Source organism: Cyprinodon variegatus, unplaced genomic scaffold (genome assembly GCF_000732505.1).
Source record: "Cyprinodon variegatus isolate N-32 unplaced genomic scaffold, C_variegatus-1.0 Scaffold15, whole genome shotgun sequence".
Taxonomy (NCBI): Eukaryota; Metazoa; Chordata; class Actinopteri; order Cyprinodontiformes; family Cyprinodontidae; genus Cyprinodon; species Cyprinodon variegatus.
In genome coordinates this window covers 1,491,986-1,507,545 of record NW_015150468.1, presented here as the reverse complement: position 1 = coordinate 1,507,545, position 15,560 = coordinate 1,491,986, and the positions used below count along the sequence as shown (strand labels likewise).

Sequence of the window (15,560 nt, the reverse complement as noted above, 5' to 3'; positions counted from 1 at the left end):
TCTTTTCTGAATCGAAATAGTTATGAGACCTCAGTGACACATCATATTTACATCTGTAAATATGTTGTAATAAACTAACAATTATAATTTCTTAGGTACTCTGTGAAAGGTTCCTTTTTTATGTTTTTTGTAAAAGTTAAGTTGATTCAAGGTCCTTTTTTTTTTCTTTTTTTTCAAAATGTTGTGTTGTGAGATTTGTCCCTCTGGAATAAAACAGTAGTTTATTGTCCACACATCCCTGCCAGGGTGACAATTCACACAGAGGGTTCTTTGGTTTGCCAAAAATATCGCAGACTGCATTGTTTGGGTAAATGAAAGAATTAAGTTTCCAAAATGTAATCTTTCAAAAAAAGGTAAAAAAAAAAAAGGGTTTATAAAACATTAGATTTATCAAAACATTAATAAAAAATACAGGAAAAAATCAGCAAGCGAAATAAATAAATCAAATATAGATGAGATTATCAGAAAAAAAGCTGTCCGTAATTGATTATCTGGTTATTTTAAATGTTTTTCAATTTGATAATGTGTTAATTTAAACACAAAAATTGAATTTGCTGTTTCTTTTTAGCTAATATAATGAATGTTGGTTTTCTATTTGAGATGCTTTCTTCATAGCTGGTTGATTCTCTCCTTGAAAAACAAATCAAATTTCTCTTCCTTTATCCTAACTTTTATTCACTCTTGTTTGTTTTGGTTTGTATTTCAAGAATGTCAGAACTGCTGTCAATTTAGAGTTTTTTATAATATTAACGGCATGAAGGTCATCTGTTTTTGTTAGAGATGTTGAATTCCCCAGCTGTTAAAGCATTTCTTTAGAAATATAAATAATTTTTCTTGATGGTAAAAACAGAAATCATGACTTGAAGTATTTCAGCAGTGATTTTCTGCTGTTTCGCTCGAACTGTAACTGAGGACATTTCTCAAGAAGCCAACCGGGTGTAATTCCTCTGCTCTCTGAAAGACATCACAAAGTTTTCCTTGCCCTCCGTCTTCAGTTAAATTCTTGATCTGTTTTTATTTCTTTATTTTCCCCTCACTGTGAGCCTTCGCTTTCTTTAATGCCTCAGAATGAGATGAAAGCCCAGTGCAATTAGGCTTCTTATCGTTTTAATTAAGAAAGCCATTCGGCCATATCAGCCTCAGACGCCATAACACATAATGGCAGAGACTGTGATGCCTGAAGTGGTGATTGTGTGTGTGTGTGTGTGTGTGTGTGTGTGTGGTTGCGTGTACATACAGCATGTATGTGTATACGTCCCAGTATCCCAATAACAGATCCTAAAAGTCGCTTTCCCGCTCTTCTTTTTCCTCTTTTATCAGTCTGCCTTCTCCAAATGCTTTTCCCACTTGTATGTCTCTCCAAACATTATTTTTTTTTCACTCTCCTCAAAGAGACAAGGTCAAAGAGTCCTGTTTTAGTCCTTCACTCCATTTTGTTTTTCTGTTTTGCTTTATAGATGCAGTTTTATTCCCTTTGAAGCAAGTTGGACCCCTTACACACAGGACACACTGGGTTTTTTTAACTTTACATGTAAAAACATCATCTCCTTGTATATATTTGTATATTATTAGACAGTTCTACAGCTTTAACCAAATTAGTCTTCTGTGTTTTTTTTTTGTTTTTTTTACCCCTCATTTAAGCATGGAAGCAACTGTAACTAGACCGATAGTAGTGTTAATACCCGACCGGCTCCTCCCATCTTCTCCCATCCTCCCGCTCCCCTTACCCAAGCATATCACTGCGAAGCAGTGGTCTGTGAAGAAATTCCCAATATCTAAATTTACACACTGTATCAATCTTGTTTAATAGACTGGAAAGCTTATAGCCGCCGTGGCAAGCCGGCAGAGAGGGCAGTGGTGATAAATTGTCGGTGTGCTGGCGACAGCCGCCCGTGATGTATAATGAAATATTTATGATTTATCCCAGCTAATAAACTGAAATGAAGTGCATGATGTATGGGAACAGATGGGTCCTGTATTGATGCTGAGGTGGAGCAGCAAAAAGGGGGGATGGGGGGAGAGCAGAAGACAGGGGTCTGAGAGATGTTTGAGATGTAGAGGGGTAAAAATGAAGTGTAAGAATGAGACTAGAAGTGAAAAAAAGGTTTGTGTGTCTGGGTGTGCGTAAGAGGAAGTGAGTCAGACTGACGATGATGCTGATAGGTAGGATTGATAGAGGAATCTACACTAAATACAAATAGGTTAAACATTCAGTGACACCAACTGCACGACAGATCAAATTCAATTTTATTCCAAGTGCTTCGTTATCTTATTGGCTCAATATTTCATTGTTAGACTGCAAAGGAGTGGTCTGTTACTTTGAAAAAAATCTGTCACCATCACTATCATGCTTAGATTGAAGAAGTAAAAATGGTGTTATAGAATCTTTTGATAATGGAAGAACTTGGTAGCTTTCATACTTTGAAGGTAATTAAGCTTTTCAAAAAAATATTGCTATAGATAAAATGATCATATTACATCGTGTTTGCTTCTAATGAAAATTAAGACGTTAATCTAGAGATCATTGTGAGTCTAGGCTTTTCATTAAACTATAGTAAAAACAGGGAACATAAAACCGTTCCTTATCTAACTCATATCATTTTGAAGAAGTAATTACATTTTCTGAGACTGTATTTTTTTTACTCAAAATGTATGCAATACAGGTATTACATGTGCAAAAAAAATAAAATAAAAATAAAAAATAGAAAGATTGGGATATATTTGTGTAACCATTCATCTACTTTATCCTCTTCCTTTATTTGGAGACTTTGTCATAGAGGTTAAGAGGAAAATTTGGACATCAGCGACACTTTTCAGTCGCTTCATTAAAATTTAGGTGTCCCTGGGAAAATCCTTCCATTTCCCCCTAAACCTCAAAGGATGGTGTCCATGAGAAATCTAAACCTCCTGTGCTTTCCTTCATTGTTGGAGAGCTTGGACTCTGCACAGAGCTCTGACTGATAGAGACATGTGGCGTCAAACTCAAGTGTCCTGATGTCCTGCAACTGTTAGATAAAACCCCAATCAATCACAACTGAATCAAATGGCTGAATCATCTCCTCAGTCTGCAGCGTAGTGCTCCAGAGCCCTGCTTATGCCCTAATTATATGATTCAGGTGTGTTATAGCACAAACACAACTAAAGGGTGCAGGACACTACTTCTTTAGAGTTTGACACCTCTAAGCTCTGATACCGAATACGGAAAGACGTTTTAGATACTTGCTTCATGCAGGACACATATTTCCCATTCTATTGTTTTTCCTTTCCGTATTACTGATGTCCTCCCTGGGTTTTATGTTCATTGTCACTAATGTTCACCATATATGTTAGCTGTGAGTTTTTGCTTATGTTGGGCCGTAAACCATGATAATCATTTTGGACATTGAAGACCAATGTTCACTGGAGTAGAAGTTGCCCTTCTGATCCACAGTGCTGCTGTCCTCAAAACTTCTGCAAACCTACCGCCCATATTACTCCAAAGGACACCTCCCACAGAGGTTTGCCTTGAACCTCATGGATTTGGATTTCTTAATTGGTCTGAAAACATGCTGATGAAGATTCTCAGTCATCCAGGTCATAGTCATTGCGTAAAAGTTCAAAAATATCCACTGGACTTGGTTTTCAAGATTTTAAGACGTTTCGCCACCTCTCCAGGAAGCTTTCTCAATTCAAATGTCTGGATCTTCAGTGAGTTTGAGTCTTATTTAGACCAACGACCCACTCATCCGTTTCCATTTGCATGTTTCCAAATAATACAAGGCCTTGTCTATATAAAGACTGAAACTCATTGCAGATCCATACATTTGAATTGAGAAAGCTTCCTGGAGAGGTGGCTAAGTCTTCAAATCTTGGAAACCAAATCCAGTGGATTTTTTTTTTACTTTTACGGAATGGTCTGAAAACATTCCAGTCGTTCTGAATTAATGAAAAGCTAATTTAATCACATCCCAAATTCTTCAAGATAAACTTTGGTTCTCAAACACAAAATGCATCCTAAACTGTGAAAGGGTTTTCAACCATGTTTTTGCTTCATCTTTGCTCATAGTGTCTTAGTTTAGTTCAATTTCACTAGTTTTTAGTCACGAGTTTTTAATTGAAATATGTTTGACCTGGAGCAGAATAATTTTTGTTAATAGGCTTATATTTTGAACGAAAGTTGCGTGAATTTATTCCATTTATGTGCAGAATCATCTCACCTCTCTCAATTTACACTTTTATTTGTTATTCTAACACAAAGCCACTAGGGCGTGTATTCATATACAATATATGACAATATATGACAGTCCGAATAATGTCTGGTTAATTAAAATATTTACAATAAATATATAAAAGTTGCACTGCAATAAATACAAAGTCTATTTAAATTAGCAAAAAAATCGCTATAAGGTTTTAGTCTGTGACCCCTGATGGGTTATAATGTAGCAAAAGTGACATCAGAACTACAGTAGAGATGCACTGATGCGATACCTGGATCGGATCTTGGCCCTAATATTGACTTATTAGCTGGATCGATTTAATATCGAGATCCAATCCAGTGCACTTTACATAGAACTGTTATCTCTTTTATTTACTGCTTAATTGTTAGTAAATAATATAAAGTAAATTTATACATTTGTTTAAATGTTACCTTTGTTTAACAATGTTAATGTTGAGTCTAAAGCCTTCAGTTACATGGCAAGAGTTCAATCACCAGTCGAATCAGATCAGTATCGGCCGATACGTTCAGCCCAGATATCTGGATTGGAACAAACTGGATTGGTCTGTCTCTTATCAAAGCAGACTTTTGTGACTAAAAATGGTGAACAAAGTAATGTAGCGATGGTGATTTTTGTTCATTATGTAGTGCTTCTTTATACACAGAAGTAAGCTTAACTGTAGGAAGTGGGATCTGGAGTTTTTCTCCTTCGCACATCTTCTTGGGGATCGAGTGTAAAGCTGCAGCTTTGGTCCTACATGGTGGCTGCTCTGTCCAGCTCTCACCTCCTCCTCTCCTCTTATCCCCAACGCCATGCCTCTATCACATCTATCCTCCTCGTACCAGCTGACCTGAAAGCAGCACCTGTAATAACCTTAAAGGACATCTTCTCATTCCATCTTTTTTTTTTCATCGCCACCTCTGCCCATTTTTCTCTCCTTTCCTGGCTCTCCACTCATCCATACTGACCCACTTCCGCCTGTTGTCTTCCCCAGACCCAGCTGCGTCCCTTATCCCACATACTTTACTTTCACTACACCTGGCCCCCAGACACCTATGTGTGTGTGCATCTGGAGGATGTCAGGGGATCTTAAACACTCATCCATTTGCTGCACTCTGGCTTTCTCTGCCTCACACACACACAACCACTTCCTTATACAAAGGTGCACCTCTGGCTTTCCTATATTTACACTATTTATAGGCGCTGCTTGTTTCTTGAATTCAGTGTATTTGTAGGAAGATGCTTTACCCTGAGTCACATAATTCCCTGGGCTCAGTGAAGCCAAAAGCTGATTAAAGCTGTTTAAACACTGGGGTTCTGTTTCAAGCATAGCCAAGATATGTTTCTTTTAAAAGCAACATAATTTTTTAAGAAAAGATTGGACAGTCGAATTTGAATTTAAAATAGTTTTTTATACAGGAAGGAGAAATCCATCTGTCTCTCACATCAACTTGTCTCCAAGCAAATGATTTTAGCTCCCTTAAACTGCCATCCTGTGTCTATATGCATGGATGTGTTTCTGTTTTAGGAGACACAGCAGCCTACAGAGATGGCGTGTACTGGATCTTGGGCCGCAGCAGTGTTGACATTATTAAGAGTGGCGGTTATAAGATCAGCGCCCTTGAGGTGGAGCGACACCTATTGGCTCATCCAGACATCCTTGGCAAGTACCTCTTTGATTTAACTTTTTCTGTGTTGTCCCAAACTATTTACTGCACACTGTTGGTCAGCTGTCTGAAAGTAAGCTTTCTAACCATATGTTTATTAAATAAATACAGCTGACACTCCGTAGGGATCTTTTGCAAACTACCTACGCAGGTAGCTTTACTACTTAGTTTATATGTGCTGGTTATCCTGTTTTTACATAATGAGAAAATGGGCAAAAAAAGGCATCATCTGTGCAATCCATAGTGTTTCCGTTACTAATTTACTTTATTTTATAAATGTATTTATATTTCTAAAGGTAACTATGATGATAATAGCAACTATGAATAACCCCATAAGTTTTGAAAGAAGGCACCTAATGCTTTAAACTGCTAAAATCAGCTGCAACAGACGGATCTGTTTGCAGGGAGTGATTGCTTTACACTTAAAGTACAATATTGAGGCAAATAATGAATCTAAGTGGTTTTTGGGGTTTGATATAATACATCAAAGTTGCAATTGTATTTATTGTACAGCTCTAATTTGACGTCTTTAGTGTAAAATTAGTAAGAACATGTAGAGAGGAAGCTCAAAAGAAACATCTAGCTGTTATTTTAAAGCTCTGGAAAATTCTTTCAAAATAACTTTCTTAAACAGGATTGGAAAAATCTGACTTCTGCTCCATCTTTACCAAAAGGTCAATCTTAAATCTTTGCTTTTAACTGTAAACATTTAGATTTGATCTAATCCTCATCATATGTTATTTAATTTTACATTTTTTCTCCATAATCAAATTACTAAATCAATTTCCTTTGTTATGGATATTTGTCAGTACCTTTGGTGAACATCTACAGTATAGTTAGACTCCAAGGATAGAAATACTTAGAATATATATATATATATATATATATATATATATATATATATATATATATATATATATATATACTTTTAGGGACTGGTTAGGGCAGCAGAGACTCCCAGACTTCCCTCTTCGCAGAGAATTCCTCCAGCACTGCTGGGGGAAGCCTGAGTTGCTCCCAAGCCAGCTAAGAGACATAGTCCCTTCATGGTGTCTTGGTTTGTCCAATGGGCCTCATCCTGGTGTCCAAAGCCAAAATGTCCAAGCCCCCTCAGTTGGCTCCCCTCAATTTGGAGGAGAAGCGGCTTTTCTTCAGGTCTCTCCTGGATGACTGAGCTCCTTCTCCCTACCTCTAAGGGAGAACCCAGCCAACCCTGCAGAGGAAGCTCATTTCAGCCGCTTGTATCTAGGATCTCGTTTATTTGGTCATGATCCAGATTTCATGACCATGGGTGACGTTAGGGACATAGATCGACCTCTTAATCAAGAACTTTGCCTTTTCAATCGGCTCTCCAAGACAGACCATTGTGGCGTCCACATTACAGCAGGAGCTGCACCAATCTGCCTATCGCTCAATCCTCCCCTCATTTATGAACAGGACTCCACGATCCTTGAACTCCTCCCCTTGAGGCAGGAACTCTCCTCCAACCTAAACGGGGCCTTTTTCTGGTTGAGAACCATGGACTTGGTAAAGAGGAGCTGATTCTGAGTAGGGATGTCCCGATCCAATATTGATATTAGATATAGATTTGATATGAGGCGGAACTCAGATTATATCGGCCTTCAACTATAATCTTAGATATTTGTTTGCTAATATGAAAACTCTGCTTCTATTTAAAGTTAATCTGTGGTTCGTAGCACAGGGGTCAGTTTTCTCCTAACTATTGCCATCAACACTTGTTTTTTTTTTTTTAAGTAAAGTCCCTGATTAAGCTTTTTCTAACATCCCACACACAAATTAAGTAATAAAAGTATGTATCATTGGAGCTGATACCGTATTGGTTCGATATTGGTATCTGTCAAACTTAAAGCAACAATATCGGTATATCTATAAACTATTTTATTTTTGTAGCGAATCTTTGTTTTCAACTATCACAAATGTATATCCTCTCAAGTTTTGTTCATGAAGTTACTAGTGGCTACTTTAATATTTAGATCTCCATCGTTCCAGGTCTCTCATGAAAATGTTTACATAACATGGCATTTTTTCTTATATTTGTATTTCTTAAAGTCATTTCATTAACTTAGAGGACTAATTTAGAGTTTATCAAATAATTCTCCAACTTTTCTGTTTAATTCTGATTTTGTGAATAAATTCAATAAATCACCATTTATATTATTTATTCATTTGTATGACAGATGTTGCTGTGATCGGCGAACCAGACGCTACATGGGGTCAAAAGGTCACTGCTGTTGTTCAGCTGAGGAAAGGCCAGAGTATGACTCTACCAGAATTAAAGACCTGGGCAAGGTAATATGTTCAGTCTGATGGTATGGATGCTGCCTATTGTTTACTATTCAAGTTTTATAGTTTATAAAATATTTACAGACCTTCAGAGTCACAGTAAAGTTGTGGCTCAGGTAGATTATTCTCTTCTTAGGCTTCAGGGTTGTCATTGGCTCTTTGTCACCGAGCTTAAGAATAAAATATTCCTTTTAAATCATACACATTTCCAGAAATTAAATTTAATAAAATAATCTAGATGTAAAACTTGAGGACAGGCTTCAACAATAATAGTTGCAGCAGAGTTAAGTTTAAGGGATGGAGATTCTTTTTCATGCTCAAGTTTGAGACAAAAAACAAAGAGACCGCATATGTAGAACTATTTTATCTGGTAAAAAAAAAATAAAAAATCAGAGTTAAGAACCTAATTATGATCACTGGTTGGAAAAAGAAGTCCAAATGAAAATATCTGAGTATGAAGCTCAAACGCTGACATCTTATCTGTTTCATTTTTTAAAGAATCTGGACGATGACAAACAAACAAAAACACTCCATAAATCAGCATTTCCTGCATCGTATTTCTGTATTTAGATGCTTAGATTTCTTGACTGGGAGAACACCATTGGAGGTTTGGGAGTTTTTCAGTAATCAGCACCTTGAAAGGTAACAAAATGCTCCCTTTCAAAGTTTCTCATGGCCTCAGTTTGACTCAGACTTGTACCGCCAGAGGAGACTGTGACCCAAATAACTAGTGACCAATCCATCATCCCAAGCCTGCAACAAACTCCACCTCCCAGTGTTACAGAGGTGTGTTTTAATGCGATTCTCTGCTGTATTTTAATGGAAACCAAACAAGCTCTACTAATACAAACAATGTGTCTCTGACTAGAGCAGCTCAAAGATCCAATCTTCTGCCCCTGAAGTTCTTAGATTTATTTAAAAAAAAAATCATGTGCAAGAAAAAGAAACCTGTGGTCATTGGAAAGTGAAGGAAGTGAAAATGGAGGCAGACAGCTGTTGTTAAGCTTTTTTTTTTTTAGCATTTTCTCCTCCTCTTCTAAATGTCAGAGTGGCTTGTTTTGTCTGAAGCTGATTGGAGCCCCTGGCATACCGCCTTCCACTCCAACTCTGTTTGTTTTGATCATGTTGATCAATTTCCTCATCCTCACTTTAGAATGATCAGTCGTGTAATTTATTGTTTCAGTGAAAATAAGTCATTATAATAAGAATTACCCATTCTAATCAAATCAAGATAAGGCTCATTTTGATGATGTTTACAAATCTGTATGATTGGAATTGTTGCTTTTGCTGCTTTTAATCGTTTGTTCCAATCGTTGGTCTCATGATCAGCAATAATTGCTCCGTTATAGTTAAAAATATGATTGAATGCGTTTATTGTGTAGAGTTGAGTACAGTTCACTGACTGTTCAGTCGTTATTAAGCTGTTATACTCTAACATTGTGAGGTTGAGTGAAAATGCTACATGATTTATAGATAAGTTTCCCTTTCCCCCTTTAACTTGATGCTTCTAGGTAAAACTGCTGGACACCGACTTTCTTTAGACACCCACCTGTGTGATTATTATCATAGCATATGTGCAGCTGTTGCCTAAAAATTTCAGAGGTTTTGTTAGAGAACTATATTAAACAAATCAGACTCTAACGCCCAAGGAAGACAACAGAAACACAGGTGTGGAACGGACTGTGGTAGAGTTTGGTAACATCCTCTGAATATCTCACAGAGCAGCACTCAGTCCATTCTTTAAAGAATAAAACTGCAGACCTAAAAACATGTGTCTATCTGAACTAGGCGGTGAAGAAGGGCTTTAATCAGAGCAACAACCAAAAGACTAACTGGAACTCTGGAGGAGCTGCAGAGCTCAGGTGGGGGAATCTGTTCACTGGACTGCTATATTTGTGCTTTTCAATAATATTTTATATTTATAAAAGATTGTAAAATCCATTAGAAGTCCAGTTTAATGCTTTCCCAATTGTGGAGCTTTATGCTCCTCGGGTCACCTTCTGTTAGAGTTCCCTAGTCAAGACTCAAACAGTGTGGCGATCGTTCTTTTGCCATCGCTGCTCCCAGACTGTGGAACAAACTACCCCCTGACATTCGCACCACTACTGACCTCAGCCCTTTAAAAAAAGCTTAAAACCCACTTTTTTGAATTGGCATCTAATTCTGACCAGGATTATACTGTCTCTTAGATGTCCTCTTTCTGTGTGCTCCCTTCTATGCACCTCTGGAAGGCTTTTAATGTCCTGCAGCGCTTCACCACTACAGCATTTTTAATTGTATTTGTATGTTTTATATGTGTTATGTATTGTTTTTGGCTTTGTTGTAAAGCACTTTGGGTACCATTTGGCTATTGTAAAGGGCTATACAAATAAATTTGATTTGATTTGATTTCTGTGTCCATTAACCAGGTGTTTTGGCAACCTAACATCGTGCCGTATCAAAACCGTGTAAGATTTAATTTTTTGTCCTCATTTCCCTCTATGCATAAACCTGCCCCCTCATGTCTGTTGTTTTACTGGATGGGTGTTCTGGAACTTATTTCGTTGTGCTTTGTAGCTTGACAATTAAGAAAATTAATTTCAATTCAAACCATAACAGTTTTCCTTGGAAGGGACAGGAAAACTAGTTAAAACTGCAGGAAATATAGATGGAGCTAAATACTGCTAGTTTGCGGATGAAAAATTAGTTTAAAAAAAACAAGCTGTAGCTGCTGCAAAAGGTGGTTTTAAAATGTTCAGGGTTGGGGGGGTAAAGATAATGCACTCCACACTTTTAAAAAGTTGTTGAAAACTTTGAAGCATTTACGTTCCCTTCACTCACAATCTCACAAAGCCTTGTGCCTCTTAAGAAAAACATCATGAATTACATTAAATCTTTTAATGTGACAACAAGTAAAGAAGTTGAATGGGTTTATGATTTGCTTGTCCTCTTTGATAAAGAATGTTCTTGCTTGTTAGCCTCTGACTGCAAGTAATGATAGATTATACCGTCAATCGTGTGTCTTTGCAGTATCATAGTCTTCCCTTTCCCTACTCTACTCTCTTTATAATCTATATTCTTGCTGTAAAAGCTCCCTATCCATGCCATTTCCTCTTTGACTTTTTTACAAGCTCAGGTTAGTCCAGACTGACGGCTCCATACGGAGTGTAGATGTTAGATCCTGCTGCTCCAGTCTGGTAGATTACCACCGCCGCCGATGACCCAGGTTGACACGTTCAGGCTGAACAGCAAACATGCACGCGGCGTAGCATTCGCGGCCGGGGGTCCTGCCGGCGGACTGGCAGTGCCAACGCGCTGCCGAGTCGAGAGTGTGGAGGAGATGGAGGCAGATAAAATGAGACATAAACAAGGAGATGGATGCTCACTCTTCAGTGCCCTGGCTTTAACTGTCACTCTGAATCTGTATCACACCCTCTGTGCTCCACGCTACCCTCCACACAGGCTGCCCTGAAGAAACTGGTGACACGAGCAAGCCATGTTACAGAGACATGTATGCATGCAAACATGCACAGACTCCCCTCCCTGAGTCAGACAGACGGAAACATCTGCTAGAAAGAGGGTTTGATGGCAGCCATATGACTCATTATGTTCACTCAGACAACAGCAACACACTCACAGAAACAAACAAACAAACTAGGTTAGAAGATAATAAAACTGCTTCAGGCTTAAAGACTTGACGCAACAACCAACCAGTGAAAACCTCAAAAATAAAACTCTTTTAATTAGTGCAGCCTTCTGTTTTTCTCTTTATTACTTGTTTTTTTTTTTTTTTTTTCATCTCGTTTTGATTATGTAGCTTTGTATGAAGCGAATTGTTTGTGTCTGGGGGCAAATTGGGGATATTAAAGAAGAGAGCTGCAGCGAGCATGAAGGACGTTTCTTTCCTAATCTCAGCTACTCTGCCATAGGGCAAGCCTTTGTTTGGGCAATTGTTTTCATTTTTTATTTGTTGTTTTGATGATGCATTAGTGTGTGCCCTCATCCAGTCATTCATCAGCGGTATGCATGTTTTCATGACTGTTTATTCTTTTTGCATTTTTACCCCCAAATAGTGTTGAGTGTTTAAGTCATCTTGTTTATTGCAGGGAGCACATGGCGCCCTACATCATTCCGACAGGTCTGGTCCTCGTGGAGGAAATGCCGAGGAATCAGATGGGAAAAGTCAACAAGAAGGACCTTCTGCGACACTTCTTTCCGTGACTGGATGGCTTTGATATTTGGAAAAGCCAGAGTGTTTCTTCAAGTGTGCCGCTCCTCCAGGATATTTCTCTTTTTCTTTCCTCCCAGTTCAGACAGACCTTTCACATTATTGTACTGAAAAGAAACTGAAACGAGGGATAAACATTCTTTGTAACCTAAACACAACTTCAGAGGCAAATCTGTTCAGCTGCTGTTTGAAAGACTTACTTTGATGAAACCAAATAAAGTCTAAACTCCTTAATGAGGCAGGAATAGGGATTCCATGAAGGAAAAAGAAGAAGAAAATGTCAAGTCTGCTTGCAAATATTTTTGTAATGTGCCGAGCTGTTGAAAAGATTTTATTGTGAGTTCTGCTTCAAATTACAAACCGAAGAGTTTATTATAGAAAAGATGATTTCTGCTTCTCTAAACTGAACTCTGCTCACAAAAAAGAGTTTTCAGTAGTTTTTATTTTTATGAAACTGTAGAAACTATAGTATTTACTAAAAAAATTATATTTCTCGTATGCCATAACAACACAATCTTGGATGGATTTATTCAGGCCTTCTGTGCCTCTCCCCCAGTTTTAGCCTTTAAAAGGCTTTAACCTTGTTTAACGCTGACCAGCTTGTCCTAAGTTGAAGCTTCCCCACAGCATGATGCTGCCACCACCTTCTACCGTGAAATAAACTGTGATGTTTTTTTAATTAAGCACTTTTCTCCCTATTTTGCTCAGATGTTTAAGGCAGACAGCCATTGCTGGTAGTTGTGCTGACAGTTTTTAAGGACAGACTGAGCAGTGCTCTGTGAGATATTCTAAACCTTGAGATTTTGTTTTACAATCTAGTTCTGTTTGAACTACTTCATAGTTTTCACCCTGACCTGTCTGCTGCGTATCTTGTTCTTTATGATGCTACAGACTTCTCAGACCTTTTCAGAACAGCTTCATTTGTTTTGAAATTATTGCACATGCGATATTCTTTAGATCTTTAGAAGTGCCCAAGAAAAATTGACTAAATACAACTACAGGCCTCACTTTTCAGTGTTTTATTTCATTTTTTTCTTCCATTTTGCAGTGATTCACTACTCTGAGATTTTGGTGTAAAAATCCCTGTAAATTATGAAGAGGTTTTAAATTGTATTGTGGCCGAATTCCTGAAAGTTCAAGAGGTACGAGTTCCTTTCCAAGGTGCTGTGTTTTATGCTTTTTGCATCATACAATGACATGAATTAGTATAAATCTTCCATGTTCAGAAAATTAAACTTTTGCATTAGATTCTTTTGGTAAGTATTACTATAACGGGTCATGCTCCATTTAACATCACATACTTTCCATAGAATCAATATAGCAAAGGACCTCAGAAACAAGGTCTCCTATGTAAATAACTATAGACTTTTGTGTTAATAACCAAATAAAGCACAAGTTTTTGTAGCTTTATGAGTTGAGACTTTTGGGATTGGAGGTTTAGAAGGACAAAAGGGAGTCTAAACAGAAATTTGTGATTTTTATCAAATCATTGCTAAGAAAAAAGCCTTTGTCCTTCTATGCATTGAACAAATTTTGCACTTTAATTCCTGCAAAAGTGAAAAAAAATCTGAAAATAAAAAAAATTTTCATTTTAAAAACTTTACAGACTTTTTTTAATCAACAATTTATCTCATTTGCATAATGTTAAGCTTGTTACTTAAAAGGGTTTGTGTTTGCGTCTGCTGCTGCAGCTACGCAGGTGTGAAGAGAGCTTGAAGGCAGCTTCTCCAGCATAGCAAAACACCACAGCTGGATGCCCTACACTCCATCTGACTAACCCTCTCACCCCACTCGCTCTTCTCACCTCTCATCCCTCTCTCTTCTCAATTTATCCAATACTTTGCCTCTGCTCTCTTCATCACAAGTCAAAACTGATTGTAGCAGCACACGGATCACCTCAGCTGCCAAAATCCTCATGAATGAGCTGTGGCACGCTGCCAGTGTGTGTTTGTGTGTGTGTGTTCTGGGGGAGGAGTTGACAGAAACTGCAGCTAGAGGAGAAGGAACTATAAACTGGAGAATTAAGTGCTAACAAGAAACTTGATAGAAGTCAAGGGTGTGGTGGAAAAGATTCAAAGAGTTTCCAATAAGTAATGCAAAGTGAACTTGGTGACAAAGCGGAACAGAAAGAGCAACAAACATTCTAAAAAATCAAGCTGAGATAAACAGTCGTGTCATGATGAATGGGCAGAGAGCTCAAGATGGAAAGATACAGAAGTGCAATCCCCAGCTGATGCAGGCTGTGGTCCACAAAAACAGACAGACGCTCGTACATCCGCCCACAGTCACCAGAGACCTGATTAAGAGAGCAGTGCTATCGATCTGTGGGCTGGCAGGAGAGGATGGATGAGCAGGCAGGTCTGCAGGAGCATCAGAGGACAGCTCCAGTGCCCCCCAGATTCCCCGCCACCTCCACCCCACCTAGCCAGCCACACTGGTTGACGGATCGGGCCTCTGGAAGGGAGGCTTGGGTGTAGCTGGCCATCAAAAACTTCTCGTGCGTGTGTGAAGGTTGTGCTCTGTAGGTCTTTTAATAAAAGCAGAATTGGGGGGGTTTGAGGGAATTGAAGGGGACTGCTCTTGTACCCTTGAACTGCATTCACCTCTCCTTTTGCCTCCTGAACACAAACATTCAGCCACCTTCTGCCAGTGTTTGCTGGAGCATGGTGAGAGAGGTTGTCTACAGATGGCTGCTTATTGGGCTCTAGGGTCCTGGAGGGTGGGGCCTTTGGGGAAGCCAATGAGGTTATTTAGGACAGGGCAAGAGAGTATAATGATTAGGGTTTTTTTTTTCTAAAAAGCTGGTGGTGTATCAAAGATTTGATGGAAGAATGTGTTTTTTATCTCGTGCATCAAAGGGATTTTTTTAAAGTTTAACAGTGACCAAGGCTATCTAAGAATTTGGTTCTGCATTGATATTCCTTGTTTAGCTCATCAGACACATTGAACAGATAGCAGTTCCTTTTGTTTATTCTCTGTACCTGCTTCTTCAAAGCATATCTTAGCCTATTCCTATTTGAAGCAAACAGGCTACTGTCAAGTATTTAGATCAGGCATCCCCAAAGTTGGTCCTCGAAGGTCGCTGTCCTGCAGGTTTTAAAGGTTTCCTTGCTCCAGCACAGCAGATTTTAATTGAAAAGCTGATTAACAGGCTTTTGCTCAACTGCAATCATCATAATCAGCTGT

General features: G+C 38.4%; 1 protein-coding gene across 2 annotated transcripts in view; it reads left to right on the top strand.

Annotated features, from left to right (window-relative positions):
- Window positions 1-14,019, top strand: part of acsf3 (acyl-CoA synthetase family member 3) — a 45,941-nt gene extending 31,922 nt beyond the window's left edge. The window contains exons 8-10 of one of the 2 annotated variants that reach the window (XM_015385193.1): window positions 5,725-5,859; window positions 8,062-8,173; window positions 12,253-14,019. In XM_015385193.1, the coding sequence (XP_015240679.1) occupies window positions 5,725-5,859; window positions 8,062-8,173; window positions 12,253-12,367 (362 nt within the window). In that variant the 3' untranslated portion in view covers window positions 12,368-14,019. The remainder of the gene's footprint in view (window positions 1-5,724; window positions 5,860-8,061; window positions 8,174-12,252) is intronic. The other variant, XM_015385185.1, reaches the window with a different exon arrangement.
- The last annotated feature ends 1,541 nt before the right edge of the window (window positions 14,020-15,560 follow it).